Raw genomic sequence first — 15,923 nt, 5'->3', positions numbered from 1 at the left:
TTTCCTTTCTTGTTTCAGGGTAGGAATAAGGGCAGACCAGGAACTCTAGCACCCACTGGGCAGTTCCCACCCAACTGGTTTGCAGCCTCTTGGCCCATTTTCCTCTGGGACTGTGTGAGCCCCCTGCTTTCCCCACAGGGAACCAATCCCTGTAAGACTTGGATTTGGGAAAAGTTGGGCCCTGGGCAGAGAGTTAGGAGGCGGCTGATGGAGGAAGTAAGGGACTGAGGGGAAGGACCCCCAGTCTGGAATTTTTGAAAGACGGTACTCACACACACAGCTAAGAAATGGATTGCTGCAATCCATGTGCTGCAACATCATAATCACTGTGGTCATTTCATGAGAGTCTTCTCTCTTGGTCGCACATTTTGCCCAACCTAACTTTAAACCTCACTGTATTTTCATCTGCATTTTACAAATGAGGAAACCAAGACTCAGAAAAACAGGAATTGACCTGCCCAAGGTCGCAGGTAGGTAAAAGGCACACCCAGGAGTAAAAAGTGCTCTTTCTGGCTCGAAGCCCCCACCCATAGTTTCAACTGCACCAGGGCACTAACACCCACCCAGGATCCCTAACAAGGATCCCGGAGACCGTCTGACCCAGAGACGCTGACAACCCAGAGCTGAACAGCAAAGGTCCACGAATGTCTTGCAAGTGTTTGGAAACTCTTATTCATATGTGCAAATTTCATCAAATCCCTGTCCTAAAGATGAGGAAACAGGCTCGGAAAGGTGGTGCATCCGACAGGCCACAGTGGCTCAGCAGGGAGAGTGCTTGCCTGCCATGCCAGAGAGACCCAGGTTCGATTCCCGGTGACTGTCCGTGCAAAAAAAAAAGGAGGTGCATCCCCCAAATACATACAGGAAGTGACTGAGCTTGAATTCATACCCAGGCCTGACCCCCAGGTCCCGCCCTCTCTGAGGGATTGAGTAGGTGAGGACCTCAATGTCCACATTTTTCAAGTGGGTGTGATATCCACATCACCGATTAAGAGTGAGGATGGGATCCTAACTAGGAAAACACTTTGTAAATGAATGGTACTTCCCCCCACACACACAAAAAAATGGGAGTGACATCCGTGAAGTACATAGAACATGCTCATTTTAACATTCAAGACAACCTACATGGTAGATTGGGTTATGGGTGAGGAAACCGGGCACAGAGAGTTTAAGTAACTTGCCCAAGGTCACACAGTCCATAGATGGAGCCAGGATTTGCAACTGGCTGGCTCCAGAATTTTGCCCTTAACCACCATGCTCTGCTCCCTCCCCCAAGGAATAGGGGAGGCTTCCTGGGGAGGGAGGAGGCCAGGGACTGGGTCTGGAAGGACCCACAAAAGAGGTCACCAGGCAGAAAAGAGGGGAGGGCCACCTCCAGCCTGGAGTCAGAGGCAGACGGCATGTCTTCCTAGCACAAAATTGCATGGGATGGATAATTCCCATGATTATCTGGGACTAGGCCTGGAATGGGGGGAACAGTCAAGCCCCCCATCCTTCCCTGCTGGTCCGATGGATCCTATCAGTCTCATTCTGCCACAGCTGTGAGGTGCCAGGAGCTTTTGCCACTTGATTTATAGGGGGTTGGGGTGCTTCCAACCTAGAGGCAGGTATGTGAGGCTGTACAGCCCCATGGGCCACCACCTGGGCACGTAAAGCTCACCACCCAGTGGGCCTTCTAGAAACTCTTGCCCCAAAGAGGCATTGGAAGGGGGCAAGTCTGGGGGACAGATGGTAGGCAGTGTCCAGGAGAGGGGCTGGTGGCCTGGACTGGCGGCATGGTCCTGGAGTGGAGAGGAGGGGGAGAGTCTGAAAGTGATTTAGAAGGTTGAATTGGCAGGGCTAGGTGAGCACCCATGCATGAGAAGAGGAGTGTGGCATCCCAATTTCTTACTAAGGTGAGACAGGCCCAAAGAGGGGGAACGGGTTTGAGGAAGGAGGGTAAGCTTCTTTTGGGACATATGAAGACCTAGAGTGCTGGGGGACACACAGGAGACAGCATCCAGGAGGCCTTGGAGACACAGGCCTAGAGTCCAGTTAGAGGTCTGAGCTGCACAGCAGCTGTGAAACCTTACATGGCTCAACCAAAGGAGCCATGGACTCACCTGAACTCCTAGTACCTGTTACTCAGGAGAGGAATTGAGGTGGGCTGCTTGGGTCCCTCTGGGGACATCTCCTCCTATGTCCACCATATCAGAGCCCCTGCAAGGGGTGGCCACCCACAGACTGCCCTGCACTGAGCTGTCAAGGGGCCACACCTGCAGCCCAGGCTCGGCCTCCCTTCTGGGCATCTTTAGGGACCTGACCTCGCCAAGCACAAGGCTTGATCCTGTGGACAGCTGGAGACCAACTTCATCCCATCCTCAGGGAGACTTTCCAAATCTTAAGCCTGTTCAGCTAGGGAAGAGGCTGCCCGCCCCCCCGCCAAGGGGTGACCCCTGGGACAGGTTACAGCCACGAAACCAATGTACACTCCCTCCCAACATGCCCCTCCCATCCATCTCCCCATGGCTTCACCCTCTACTGTCCACACTGTCACGGCTCTTCTCCTTGGGGTCTGTGATAGTTAGAATCAGTTGTCAACTTGGCCAGGTGAACGTCTTCAGTTCTATTGCTGTAGACATGAACCAATGGCACATGAACCTCATCTGTTGCTGATTACATCTGCAGTCGGCTAGGAGGTGTGCCTGCTGCAATGAATGATGTTTGATTTAATTGGCTGGTGCTTGAATGAGAGAACTCAGCGTAGCACAGCGCAAGCAGTTCAGTATACCTCATCTCAGCACTCGCAGCTCAGCCCAGGCCTTTGGAGATGCAGAAAGGAATCACCCTGGGGAAAGTTGTTGGAACCCAGAGGCCTGGAGAGAAGGCCAGCAGAGATCACCCTGTGCCTTCCCATGTAAGAAAGAACCTCAGTTGAAAGTTAGCTGCCTTTCCTCAGAAGAACTAATGAAATAAATCCCCTTTTATTAAAAGCCAATCTATCTCTAGTGTGTTGCATTCTGGCAGCTAGCAAACTAGAATAGTGTCCTTCCTCAAACCTCGCCCTCCTTGACTCCCCAACACCCTGTATCATCCCTGGAAGCTAGTAGGAGCTCAATAAATATATATATTTATATTTATCTTTTATTTTTAATTTATTGAGGTGAAATTCTCTTAACATAAACTTGACTATTCTAGAGTGAGCAGTTCAGTTGCATTTAATCCAATCTCAATGTTGTGCAACTGCCGCCTCCACCTAATTGCAAAACATTTCCATCACTTCCAAATAAAACCCTATACCCATGAGGCTATTTCTCCCCATTCCCCCTCTCCCCAGCCCCTGGTAACTCAATCTCTATTCTGTTTCTATGGATTTACCTATTTTGAATATTTCATATAAATAGAATCATGCAATACTCAAAAAAATGACCTCCTGTGTCTGGCTTCTTTCACTTAAGAATGATTTCGAGGTTCATCAAAGTTATCGATGTATCAGTGATTCATTCATTTTTATGCTGAATAACATTCCATTGTGTAGAGATATAGCACAATTTGTTTCTCCATTCATCCACTGATGGACACTTGGGCTGTTTCCACCTTCCGGCTGTGGCGGATATTGCTGCCGTGGACGTGCGCATGCGTATCTGCTTAAGGACCTGTTTTCATTTCTTTAGCCTATATACCTAGGAGTGGAACTTTTCAATAAATATTTTTGCATATGAGAATGGCTTTACATTCAATTGTTCATTCATTCATTCATTCATTCATCACTCCTATGTGCCAGGCACCATTTGAGGTACCACCTACAACAAGCCAGCTAGAAGCCCCGTGGGGCTTACCTTCTGGCTTCTGGTTCAGAGATGGGCAAGCAACCAGATTAGGAAGTGGTACGTGTCAGGGGGCGAAAGGGAGCTGGGGAGGGGGCAGGGGGCGCAACTGCCTTGATTGCCATTTAAATTAGCGCCTCCTTAGGGAGCAACCACAGCTCCCAGCCTATGCTGAATGCTTTTGGGGAGTGAACTCATCCAATCCTCAGGACTGCCCTTCCAGGTGGTGCCATCACTATTTTCCTTTGGCAGATGAGGAAACTGAGGCACTTCTGAAGGGGTAGGTCTCTCACCTGAGATCACGGCTGGAATTTGAGCCCTGGCCATCTGGTTCCAGGGTTTGTGCTGGCCACCATTGGGAATGGGGCGCAGTGGGGGTGCCTTTGGCCGTGCTCAAGCTGATACCCTAGGTCAGGCCTGGCTTCACGGGCATAGGCCCAGGCCCGATGCTTAGAAGGGCCCTGCGGCAGTTTAATGCTCAGCCGTCAACGTCTTGAAATTCTTAATAATTTTTTAACTAGGGGCCTGCATTTTTATTTGGCAGAGTAACCAGTCTACCCTCAGGGTAACAGCCTAGTGGTCAAGGCCTGCAGCTGTATGCCCTCCCTCCTTCCCTGCTGTCCTCCTCTGTCCCCGCCACCCTGGTCACACCCAGTCAGGGGTTACTGTTGGCCTCTGTCTACCCCACCAGACTCATTGGCAGCAAGGACAGGTGATTCTTCTCTGAGTCTGTGAAGCGCCGCACAAGGAGGGCACAATGCAGAGTCTGGGGATATTTGTTGGGTCAGATCACGTGGGCAGGATGGCGTGGCCCCTGCTGGGGGTCCTCGGGTCGGGTGGGGCTTACTGATCTAATCTTTAACTCTCCTTTCTCCTCTGAGAGCCTACAATTCCCCTCTGGCCACATCCTGAGCCCCGGTCCAATGCTTCTCACCCAGATACAGCCTCTGGGGGCACACCCAAGCCAGGGGCTCTGGGCTCCAGGGAAACCCCTGCTACCCGCCCAGCCCCTGCCTCCTGTGCTCACAGCCCCACCTGTATGAAGTGACTCTTATGGGCTGCACACAAGGACACGGCAGGGGCCAGATGAGAGCCCTTTTGTCCCCCCCGGGTCCCTGCTCCCTTCAGGACCTCTGGTCTGTGGTTGGGGAAGCACCAGGGGCCTGACCAAAGGCTTTGCGCATCCAGGAGGGCTCAAGCCCCAGCTCCCGACCAGGAGAGTGGAGGGGCTAAGATGCAGACCTCATTGTCATTTGCATTTCGGAAGGCTGAACCTTTGGGGACTGGAGATTTTACCACTGAGAGTAAGGATAAGACTCTGAACCATGGTCATAGTTCCTCCTCCTTCTGCCTCCACTCCCTTCACAGGCCCCAGCCTGGCCTCCTGGCTTCCTGGAGGGCTGTCAGAAGGGTGACTGGTCGGTCTCTTGGTCAGGATATGACAGCCTGTGCTGCTGTAACAAATAGACCCTGACATCTCAGAAGTTTAACACAGCAGTCATTTGCTGCTTACACATGTCCAAGTCCAATGAGGTTGGACAGCTCCCTGCCATCTTGTGGTCAGACTGTCCGGAATGCATGGCCCTCACATCATGGCTGGAAGGGGAACGAGCTGGAGAATCACGCGGATGCCTTTAAGGGTCAGGCCTACAGCGCCGCCACCGCTTGCTCTGAGCTCCCACGGGCAGAACTCCACTCAGGGCCCTGCTGGCTGCACGGGAAGTGGGGCCGAGGCAGAGGAGATGGTGTGGACGCCCGGCACTGCCCTGCCACGGTTGGCAGGGGAGTCAGATGCAGGATCTCGGGCCCCCTGTGGCAACAAGGCCTCATTATTCCCAACTCACAGATGTGGAAACTGAGGTCCAGAGGGGAAAATGATTTGTGCACGGCCTCCTCAGGGCCCTTCAGCTGGGGGTGCAGAGCTCGGAGTCCTGGGTGGGGTTGTGCAGGGTGGCTTCCAGGTGAGCCCCACCTGGGTCAGGGAGGCTCAGGAGATGCAAGGCCAGCCCCCCTCGCGCCAACCCCAGACTCCAGTTGCCATGACAACAGGGACTCCATTCCCCGGGTTGGTTATGCATTTGCATTTTAATGAAGACATAATTAGAATAAAAAGGCTGAGCCTGGAAAGGAGAGAATCCTCCTTACCCCCATCCCCTGGAAAGCCAGAACCCCTCACCCCAGAGCCTACAAAGGCCCCAGAACTGACCTATGCCCCACCCTGAGAAACTGCCCCCTGCCAGGCCACCACTCTTCCACCCCAGCCCGGGGAAGTAATGTCCGTCCCCACTGCCCAGATGGGGACACTGAGCCTGGAGCAGAGAAGGAACTTGCTCAAGGCCTCATGGTGAGGTCAAGTCCCCAAGTCTGGGCTCAACCCACTGTCAGAAGATTCCCCACCTGGCCTCTCCCACCCTGGGGAGCTCGCTGGACACAAGTTGGCTGGACGGATTGTGTTCGCTTGTAAAAGCTTCCCCGCCCCCCACCCAAGACCTCTCCAGAGCCTTCCAAGCTCACCCCTTCCTGTCACCACAGCCTCTCAGTGGCCCTGGGGGCCTGGCCGAGCTGGAGGACCCCCTCCGCTGCCAACTCACCCCAGAGGGACCCGAAGCCCAAAGTGGGAACCATGTACCCAAGGCCATGTGACTACTCGGCGGCAGGGCTGTGCCTTTGGCCAGTTAGTGCTGAGCCCCTAAAAGACCCCCCCTTTGACCTCCTGCTCTGGGTCACTGTCTGATCAATACTGCTCCATGGAGAATTTCCATCCGCTTTTTCCTGTGCCTTTGTTATCCACTCAAGGTCGGTCAAGCCAATAATTTTACAATTTTGAACTACTGAAAAGGCACCACTTTGCTTCTGCCCCCAATCCCAGCTGGGACTGCTGTCCTTGAAGCCACCACCCCTGGGGCCTGCTGCTCTGCATGGGCCCCACTCTGAACCCCACAGAACTCAGAGTCTCAAACTCAGGCCCCACCTGGGCAGAAGAGGTTCACTCTGGCTGAGTGTGTGACACAGCCACATGTGAGGCCCCCAGGCCCGGGTAGCCCTCACTCCCCCTGAGTCGCCAGCTCCCCACACACAGCATGGCTCCTGATTCATGCCCAGCAGATACCTGTTGAATGGATAGATGCTTCTGCGCCAGGTCCAGGGCTGAGCATATTCATGCTACCTCTCACCGCACCCTCCCAACAAGCCTGGAGGGGGGCACCTCCAATACCCCACGGGGCTCAGAGACGTACACAGCCTCCCAAGTTCACACAGCTGGCAAGCAGCAGAGGAGGCATTTAAACACAGATGGTTGATTCCAGGCACTTAAGCATGACTCAGTGGCCCCAAACTCACCCATCTGCATGCTGGCCACACAAGCACTAGAGCCATGCAGGTACACATGGGCAGGGGCCTCACAGGAAGGCTGCCAGCCCACGTGGCAGTCACTTATTTACACACATAGCATGCTTACTCTGTGCCCCATGCTGTTCCTAGCACTTTGCCATCCATCTTCACAGCATCCCTTTGAGGTGGGGATTGTTATATTCCACTCACAGTAGAGGAAACTAAGGCACAGAGAGGTTATGTGACTCGCCCAACATCACACAGCTAAGGAGTGGCTAAAGCCAGGATTTGAACCTGCACAGCCAAGATCCAGAGTTCATGATCCCCCCACCCCACCCTAGGCCTCATCACTGTGTGCTCTAGATCCAGGAGTTCTGGGCACCCCCATCTTCAGCCCCGGAAAAAGGGCTGGGCAGTGCCTCTCAACTCAATGCCCAATTTATGCAGGAGGAAACTATGGCCCAGGGAAGGGAGCTGCTCGCTCGGGGGCACACAGTGTGTGAGCTGAGTCCACTGAATCCAGGGCACCCATGCCCAGTGCAGCCCACTGGAGCCCTTCCCCCAGCCCTGCCCATATGCCAACATTTTCTTTCTGGGCCACCCCAGCAGTCCCCTCCCCCACCCCAGGGGACTTTGATCAAGGAAACTGAGAAGGACTGACTGCTTGGTAATGGCCCAGGGGGGAAGGTGGGGGTGAGATGAGGCAGGGGAATCAGGACGCGAAGCCCTGGGAGGGGACAGCGGAGATGGAGACCAGGAGAATAGAAGCAGCCCACCCCGTCAATTAGGAACCAGACAGAGCACAAATGGATTTTCTCTTGAAGTCACATGTGAATGTACTTCAAAGCCACTGATGGCAGGAGTCAGAGGTGAGGGGGAGAGAGATGCAGGGCCAGGCATCAGAGAGAAGGGAGATGCCGGCAGATACGTGGGGACACAAGCACTGGTCAGAAAAGCCAATTGGAAATTCCATTTGGGTTTTCAATTTGCAGGTGGTGAGAGGCCGAGGAGCTTGGGTGGATGTGTGGCTTAGGAAAGGACAGAGAGAGACGGAGAGAGAGAGAGGGAGGAGATTCATAAAGAGACACAGAAAGACCAGAGTGAGAGAAAAGGATAAGGAGAGGCAAGACAAAGATAGAGACACATAGAGTCGGAAAGGAGAGAAAAAAGCAAAAGCAACTTATAAGACCTCATGTGAATCTCTCCTCCATGATTCCAAAAGGCCATGCATACATGTGCATGCTCATATACACACTTGCTCACACTTGTGCACATTCACACCCTCGCGCTGAGGCCCAGGACTCAGACCTAATTCTAACCCTGATTCTTCTCCTGAAATGCTGTGTGACCTCACAGGACACTGCGCCTCTCTGAGCTTCAGGCTTTAGCCTGGTGAGATTAAGCCAGGTCTAGGAGAGCCAAGCGGACAGGGATGCGGCATCTGGTTGACCACTGCCAGGAGGGAGTCGCATCTTGTGATGGGTTCATCTGCATGGTCAAGGGCCCTGGCCAAGTAGGCAGTAAGGGAGCCCAGGGAAGGGGCCCAGTGCTTTTTACCCTTGAGGAAACTGAGGCTCAGAGAAGTAATGCAGTTCACCCAAAGTCAGGTGACCAGAGATATGGGGTTTTTCTTTTTATTTCTTTTTCTGAATTGATGCAAATGTTCTAAGAAATGATAATGGTGATAAGTATACAACTACGTGATGATACTGTGAGTTATCGATTATATGCCAAGAATGGAATGATCATATGGTAAGAATGTTCGTGTTTGTATGTTGTTATGTTAAAAAAAAGTGTTTTTTTCATTTTTTAAAGTCACGTGACCAGGATACCAACCAGTCTACAAGTCTCACGTCCCCATCCCTCCACCCCTGGGTAGCCCAGCCTAGTGGCTCTGCCTCAGCTTCCCCCTGTCCGGCCTCCAGGCCAGGTACAGCGTATCTGGACCCATAAATTAAAAGGCCGCGGGGACAAGGACGGCGGAAAGCCGGACTCACTCGGCTTTGACTGCAGAGATTGAGTTGAGAACGACTAGGGAAGGGCATCGGTTTCCCGCCGCAGTCTGGATCGCGGAACCTGCAGCAGAGGAAAGTTTTCCTGCGGCGCCACCCAGCGGCCGAAATAGCCGCCCAGCTGCGGGCTGGACGCTGAGGACGCCGCAGGAATCCACGCGGCCCCCAGGGGCCCCTGCTCCCCGAGACACGGGAATGCAAAGAATTCCTCTGCACACCTGGGGACCGTGTGCTGGTCCCAGAGAAGTTGGGGGTACCGTAGAGCTTGGTCCTTCGTTCTCCTGACCCACAGATTTCAATCCCACGACTCCCCGACATCTCCAGCCTGCTGCCCATGGCATCCCAAACAACCTTTATTCAATTTGTGCATTTATGGAGCACTTACCATATACCAAACCCTTCTCCAGGCGCTAGGGATGTAACAAGGGATCAACAAGGGCTGTCCTTGTGGAGCTGAGAGCAGGATGGGCAGTGAAGAGTCTGGAATAGACAATAAACGATAAACATAATAAACAAGAAAACAATCTGTCTATTTTAGGAGCAGGAAAAAGGGCATATTTGACCAGGTCACTGCTCCTAGGAGTAGAATTGGGGAGTCCAAGGCCCTTGAAACCATCCTGGTTCCCATGGCAGCCCTCGCCTGTCTGGGCTGCTCCTCTGACACACGGGAAAGGACATTGCTAGGGGTCCTACTGCCTGGCACTCCCCCTCCCCCACCACCTGCATGGCAACTCCCCTGGGGGCTGGCACAGGAGTACAGGGCACAGAGGCTGGGGCCAGGCTGTCTGGGCTGATTCCCAGCTCTGACACCGCCTGTGTGATCTTGTCAGGTTCCTTGGCCTCTCTGTGCCTCTGCTTCCTCCTCTGTAGAATGGGGAGAACAGCATTTCTACTTTGCAAGGTTGGGGGTGGGGAGTAAATGAGCTAATGAAGAAAAAAAGTCTTAGGACTTTGGTGTTTGTTGTTGTTTTAGAATGTGTTTAGTTGTTTATCTCCCAGAGTGGCTCATGAAAGTTAGATGGTAAGGTCCATCCCGGAGATGGAATTGAAGCACATGGTCCTCAGAACATGTGTCTGGTCGGTGAATTCAGTCATTCCTTTTCCTTCCCCATTCATATATTGAGTGCCTACTATATGCCAAGTGCTGGGCTAGGAGCTATGGATGGAACAGTGAACAAGTCAGCTTCCATCCTGACAGCAAAAAAGAGTCATTTCGAGGCCATACATTCTCAAACTTTCTGGTCTCAGAACTCTTTATACTCTTTAAAAAAATATTGAGGATCCTGATAAGCTTTTCCATGAACTTATATCTATTGATTTTTACCATATTAGCAATTAAAATTAAGAATTTTTAAAAATATTAATTCATTTAAAATAACAATAACAAACCATTGCACGTTAACATAATATTTAATGAAAAATAATTGTATTTTCAAAAAAAATGGTGGGAAAAGACCGATATTATTTTACATTTTTGCAAATCCCTTTAATGTCTGGCTTAATAGAAGACATCTGGATTCTTGGGCTGCGTTCAATCTGTGAAATATGTTGTTTTGGTTGAAATATATAAAAAAGAAGTCCTGCCCCACATAAATATATATCGTTGGAAAAAGGACGCCATGGAGCCCCTGAAAGGGTTTTTGGGGACCACCCTTCCCTCCATAGGTACCGGAGCAGATCAGGTGTCAAATTCCACCCACCTGGAGAGCAGGAAATGCTGGGACTGGAAGGCCAAGTTGAGGGGCATGTGCTTTATTCTAAAAGCCACGGGGAGCTCTAAAAGCCTTGGAGGCTGCTGGAAAGGACACCGTGGCTGACGAGAAGAGGATGGAACAGAGGGATCCAGAGCAGGAAAGAGGCGGTGATGGGGCTGAAAAGCGGTATCGAGGAATCGGCACTCATAGGACGCCGCCCGCCACATTTAAGTGCAAATTAAACGCGTAACTGCTCAGCCGCAGCACGCTTCAGAAATCGAGAAGTGCTGAGCTCCCCGTCACTGTGCAAACAAAAGCTCTCAGGGCTGGGGTACAGGGTCATATCTGGGGGAACCTTCGTTATGAGCAGCACGTGAGCGAGAACCTGAAAGGCGGAAACCTTACAAGTTTCCTTGTCCAGGTGGCTCAGGTGGAAGCCTTACAAGTTACTCTGCCCACGTGGATCTTTCGCAAAACTTTTGCACTCTACCCTTCCGCCCCGCCCATACGTAGCGGGCCCACCCTAAAGGATTGACCAATCAGCTTCCTGTTGAGTTGGGATTGGAGAACAGTTGTGCCCTTCAGCGCGTTAGACACGCCTCCAGTTCCCGCCCCTTTTCCCTCCCAGTAGTAAACCGGTCAACCCCTAACGCGAGCGTCCTAAGGAAGGGGAGGGGCATTTCCGCCGCTCCACCCCGGAACCTTCTGTTCTGGCCCGGGTTTCCGTCGAGAAGGCTGAGGCTGCTAAGCGGAAGTAGTTTGGAGGCGCGTGGGCGGAGCTGAGGGCAGGCATGTCCGCGGCCCTGCTACGGAGAGGTCTGGAGCTGCTGGGGGCTCCCGAGGGTAAGGAGGGTCTGAGGGGGCACGTCCGGCGCGGGCGGGATCGGCGAGCAGGAACCCCGGGGGTGCAAAACGAGCCAGGCCAAGCTAAGCCACTGTGGAGTAGGAGCGCAGCAGCCCGCCCTCTGAGCCGCGGTCGTTGGTCTCTCTCCTCCCCTACAGACACCCGGCTCGCGTCAGGCAAGGCCAAACCAAGCGGGAATCCGGAGAAGCGGGCCCGGAAGTCGAAGGCGACCCAGGCCCAGAAACTGCGGAACTCCGCTAAGGGAAAGGTGCCCAAGTCGGCGCTGGGTGAGTCCGAGAAGGGTCTGGATGTGATGTCCCGGATTGGGGGCGGCTCCCTGGAGGAGGTGGCGCTTGAGGCAGGGCTTGAGATATTCAGCAGGGATTTCTAGAATACCTACAGTGTGCCAGGAGTCCTAAAAAAGGGGGGCGAATGAACACATCTTCCTGGCCTTCGTGGACTACTGTCCTAGTGGGGAGCAAGAACCAAGGAGTGTCAAGATCAGCGAATAGTATTCTGAGGGAGGGTGAAAAGGGGACTTAAAAGGCGAAAACACGTTTCCCCGAGGAAGCGACGTTTGAGACCTGAAGGGAGTGTAAGAATGAGCCAGGTGAAAAGTAAAGGGATGGAGTATTCTAGAGAGAGGCAACAGCATGTGCAGAGGTTCTGAGACAGAAGGGAGTTTGTTGTCTTTGCGAATTTAAAAGCAAGAAGGCCAGTGAAGGTTACATAGTGAGCAAGGGGATGGTGTTCAGAGATGGCTGATGAATTTAATCATTACTGTGTGTTGGCTGCTGTTCAAAGCCCTGTACAAATGTGAACTCATGTAGTAAAAATCACGGCAGCCCTGTAAGGTAGGTGCTATTTCTACCCCTATTTTACAAATGAAGAAACAGGCACCTGCCCAAATTGTACAGTAATGACAGCTGGATGTGAAACCAAGCAGTGTGTCTCTCGAGTCTGCCTGCTCTGTTCAAAGGAGAAGCGCAGTGACCTGTAAAGGGATGATGGCAGCAGAGATAACAAAGAGAATTGTGCAGGTGGAAGGTACAGTGAGTACGGAGCGTTGATAGGATAACCTCACCACCATTCAGCCCAGCCCCTGTTCCACCACCATCACTAGTGTTCAGTTTGTTGCCTCTGCATGAGACTGCAAGCTCAGTGAAGGCACAGGCCTCCCTTGGGCTTCTCTGGGCTTGGCACATAATTGAGGAATGAGAGGCGAGATGAGCCTCCTAGGCCAAGACCATCTCATGGCTGCTACTTCGACCTGAGCTACATCATCTCTTGCCTGGATTGTTGCAAGAGCCTCCTAACAGGTCTCCCTCCTTCTGCCTCCCACCTCCAGTTATCTCGTTCTCTTCACAGCAGCCAGAGTGATCCAATAAAATCATAAACCTCTCCTCTGCCCCATACCCTCCAGTGGCTCCAGTCATAACCGGACAAAAGCCAGAGTTCTTACACTGGGGTCAGAGCCCTACAGGATCCGCCTCTTCTCCAATTTCATCTCTTACAGCTTCTTCCTCCCCATTCTAGCCATTTTCTGCTCTTCAGACCCATTAGTCACACTTCTTCAGAGCCTTTATACTCTCTGTTCCTTCTGCCTAGAATACTCTTCTCCCAGATATCCACACGTTCCCTTCCCCAAATCTTTGCTCAAATATCATTTAATTGAGGACTTCTCAGAACCCTTATTTAAAGTTGCAACTCCTACACTATAGTATTTTCCATGTCATGTTTTTTTTCTATGAAATATATCACCCTTTAAAATGCTCTATCTTGATTAGCATGTTTTTTCCCACTCTAGAGTTTAAGCTCCACAAGAGCAAACATTTCTACCTGTTCTGTCTCCTTCGGTATGCTTAGCATCTAAAACAGTGCTTACCACATAGTAGGAACCTAGGACATAGTGGTTAAATAAATGAGTAAATCCTCCTGGACAGCTGAGAGCCAAGGGGTGCTGTAAACTGGACTTGATAGAGAAGAGCCTAGGCTGTTGTAATAATCTAGGGAAGGATATGATGGGCATTTGTCTGGGCCATGGGGGTGCGGATCAGTGAGGAAGATGCCAGGAAGGGATCTAAAAGGCTTCCAGGGAGTGAATCTGAAATGATGCCTCCTTACCTGCCACCCACAGCTGAGTTTCAGAAGCGAGAGTGTCGGGACTACCTCAGAACCAACCTGAAGTTCATGACCAGCGCAAGAAACACCGTGGCTGAATCCGTCACCCAGCAGGTGTGTCCAGAGAAATGGGCTATGGGGAGGAAACCTAGTGGGGGACTAGCTGAGGCAGCTTCCTTGAGATCCAAGCGGTCTGCAACTCTGAACATAGTGGAAGCCGGGCCATCCCCAGGAGACTCCTGTGAGCTGGACCTCATTGCTGTGCTGTGAGGGGCTTCTCCTTGGAGGGCAGAGAGCAGGGAAAGAGGCAGTAGGACCTTCATGGGTCTCAGTTTTTTCTGCAGTGGGAATGCTGTGCCTCCCAGGGCGGTTCTGAGGACCAGGGGAAGGACAGCACTTGATCAGCTGTGCCTGTTTGTGCAGCCCCAAGGAACAGTTCCTTATGTGCCAGGAGTCACCAGCTGGGGGCCTCAACCCTACATCTTCCCTAGATTCTGCGTCAGAACCGGGGCCGCAAGGCCTGTGACCGGCCTGTGTCCAAGACCAAGAAGCAAAAGAAGGTTGAGGGCACTGTCTTCACTGAGGAAGACTTCCAGAAGTTCCAACAGGAATACTTCGGCAGCTAGGCTCCCAGGAGGCACCGACAGTCCAGGACACACTCAGGCACAGCCTTCCCCTCGGGCTCCACTGCCTTTGCTGTTCCCAGGACCCCATCATGCACAGCGGCTAATGGGTGGGAGAGCAGGGCCAGCGTGGCCCAGGGAAGCCCCAGAGCCAGAGTTTTGTGGAGGATGGAATGGAGCTGGTTAGCAGGAAGCCCTGGAGAGGACTTAAATTCAGACTGGAGCTAACTCCTGCAGGCCTGGGAGGAGCTGTCTGTACGTGCCAGAACATTTCTGTTCCTTTTGTTTGCTTTTGCCCAGGTAGGGCCACTGGGCTGTTTGCTGTGGAACAAGGCCAGTTACTGGACCCTCAGGAGCCACACCTCTGGGAATTGGGGAAGGGCTGCTGGGTGAACTCCCCACTTCTACTAAATGTACCCAAGAGCTGTGTGTGTGGTGCTTACCTGCCTTATGGGGTGTCTCCCATTTCCTCTGGCTCCAAAGGTCTTCCTTCCCTTCTCCCAGCCTCCCAGCATGTATCTTAGGAGCTTCAGATCAGAAGTCCCTCAGTTCAGCCCACTGCAGGCAGCCATCCTGTTAGTTATTCCCCAGGGTCTGCTTACCTGGGGGAAAAGTTTCCTTTTTCTTTCTCTTCTCGGGAGGCAGCCACAGCTGACGTGAACTATGAAGTCTTTGAGGCAAAAATAGCACTTGTAGCTGCTGGGGGCTGTCCCAGGGAAGCGGACATCAAGGGTGCGGAGGGCATAAGCAGCACCCCAGGGGGTGCTGGGTCTGCCATTGTCATTGGCAGAGAATTTCCACCAGGCCTTCTGTCACCCAGGGCAGAAGAGCAGTCAGGTGGGATCAGATGCCCTTTTTTCTTACCTATGTTATGTTTGGTTGGGGAATAGAGGAGAGTCTCAAAACACACCTAGGTCAGTGCCTGTTCCAGTCTGTCAGTGCTGCTGTAAATGCAATACACCGGAAATGGGCCAGCTTCCACAAAGGAAATCTATCAGGTTACAAGTCTAAGGCTCCAAGACCATAAAAATGTCCAAAGATACCTTGTTTCAAGAAAGGAGGCCCGTGGTGTCTGAACACCTCTGTCTGCTGGGAAGGTACATGGTTGGCATCTGCTAGTCCTTTGATTTCTTGTCTCAAACAGCTTCCCTGGGGGCATTTTCTTTCTGCATCTCAAATGTCTTTATGTGGGCTCTAAGCTTTTTCCAATATGGTTCCCTCTTAAAGGACTCCAGTAAGCAGATTAAGACCCACCTTGAATGGGCAGAGTTACATCTCCATGGAAACTGCCTTATTAAAAAGGTCCCACCCACAATTGGGTGGGTCACATCTCCATGGAAACAATTTAATCAGAAAGATCCCACCCCAACAATAGTGTGGATTAGTATAGAAAGAATGCAGCTTTTCTGGGGTGCACTGCGATCTCAAACCAGCACAGTGCCCAAGCGGAAGGTTGGTGCTGGTGCTTCAGCTACATCATCATGAAGAGGCAG

The 15,923-nt window shown here is 52.3% G+C and overlaps 1 protein-coding gene across 2 annotated transcripts; it reads left to right on the top strand.

Moving 5' to 3' along the window:
- The first annotated feature begins 11,468 nt into the window (after positions 1 to 11,468).
- On the top strand, positions 11,469 to 14,859 carry RPS19BP1 (ribosomal protein S19 binding protein 1). 2 transcript variants are annotated; one of them, XM_077168883.1, is made up of 4 exons: positions 11,469 to 11,685; positions 11,845 to 11,973; positions 13,824 to 13,921; positions 14,731 to 14,859. In XM_077168883.1, exons 1-4 carry the CDS (start codon positions 11,634 to 11,636, stop codon positions 14,821 to 14,823), a joined length of 372 nt encoding a protein of 123 aa, XP_077024998.1. In that variant the 5' UTR covers positions 11,469 to 11,633; the 3' UTR covers positions 14,824 to 14,859. The 2 variants fall into 2 exon arrangements, with proteins under 2 accessions (XP_077024998.1, XP_077024997.1); XM_077168882.1 differs by having other exon boundaries at positions 11,474 to 11,685; positions 14,299 to 14,859.
- Positions 14,860 to 15,923: the final 1,064 nt, after the last annotated feature.

The sequence above is a fragment of the Tamandua tetradactyla genome, chromosome 7 (genome assembly GCF_023851605.1).
Source record: "Tamandua tetradactyla isolate mTamTet1 chromosome 7, mTamTet1.pri, whole genome shotgun sequence".
Lineage (NCBI taxonomy): Eukaryota > Metazoa > Chordata > Mammalia > Pilosa > Myrmecophagidae > Tamandua > Tamandua tetradactyla.
The sequence above is the reverse complement of the archived record's forward strand: the minus strand, read 5'-3'. Positions and strand labels throughout refer to the sequence as shown.

Bases quoted from the DNA above. Each gene is read 5' to 3' on its own strand.
- RPS19BP1 (XM_077168882.1), top strand. From the start codon at position 11,634: ATGTCCGCGGCCCTGCTACGGAGAGGTCTGGAGCTGCTGGGGGCTCCC. The intron at 11,686-11,844 runs GTAAGGAGGGTC...CCTCCCCTACAG, and splicing joins GCTGCTGGGGGCTCCCGAGG to ACACCCGGCTCGCGTCAGGC. The intron at 11,974-13,823 runs GTGAGTCCGAGA...TGCCACCCACAG, and splicing joins GGTGCCCAAGTCGGCGCTGG to CTGAGTTTCAGAAGCGAGAG.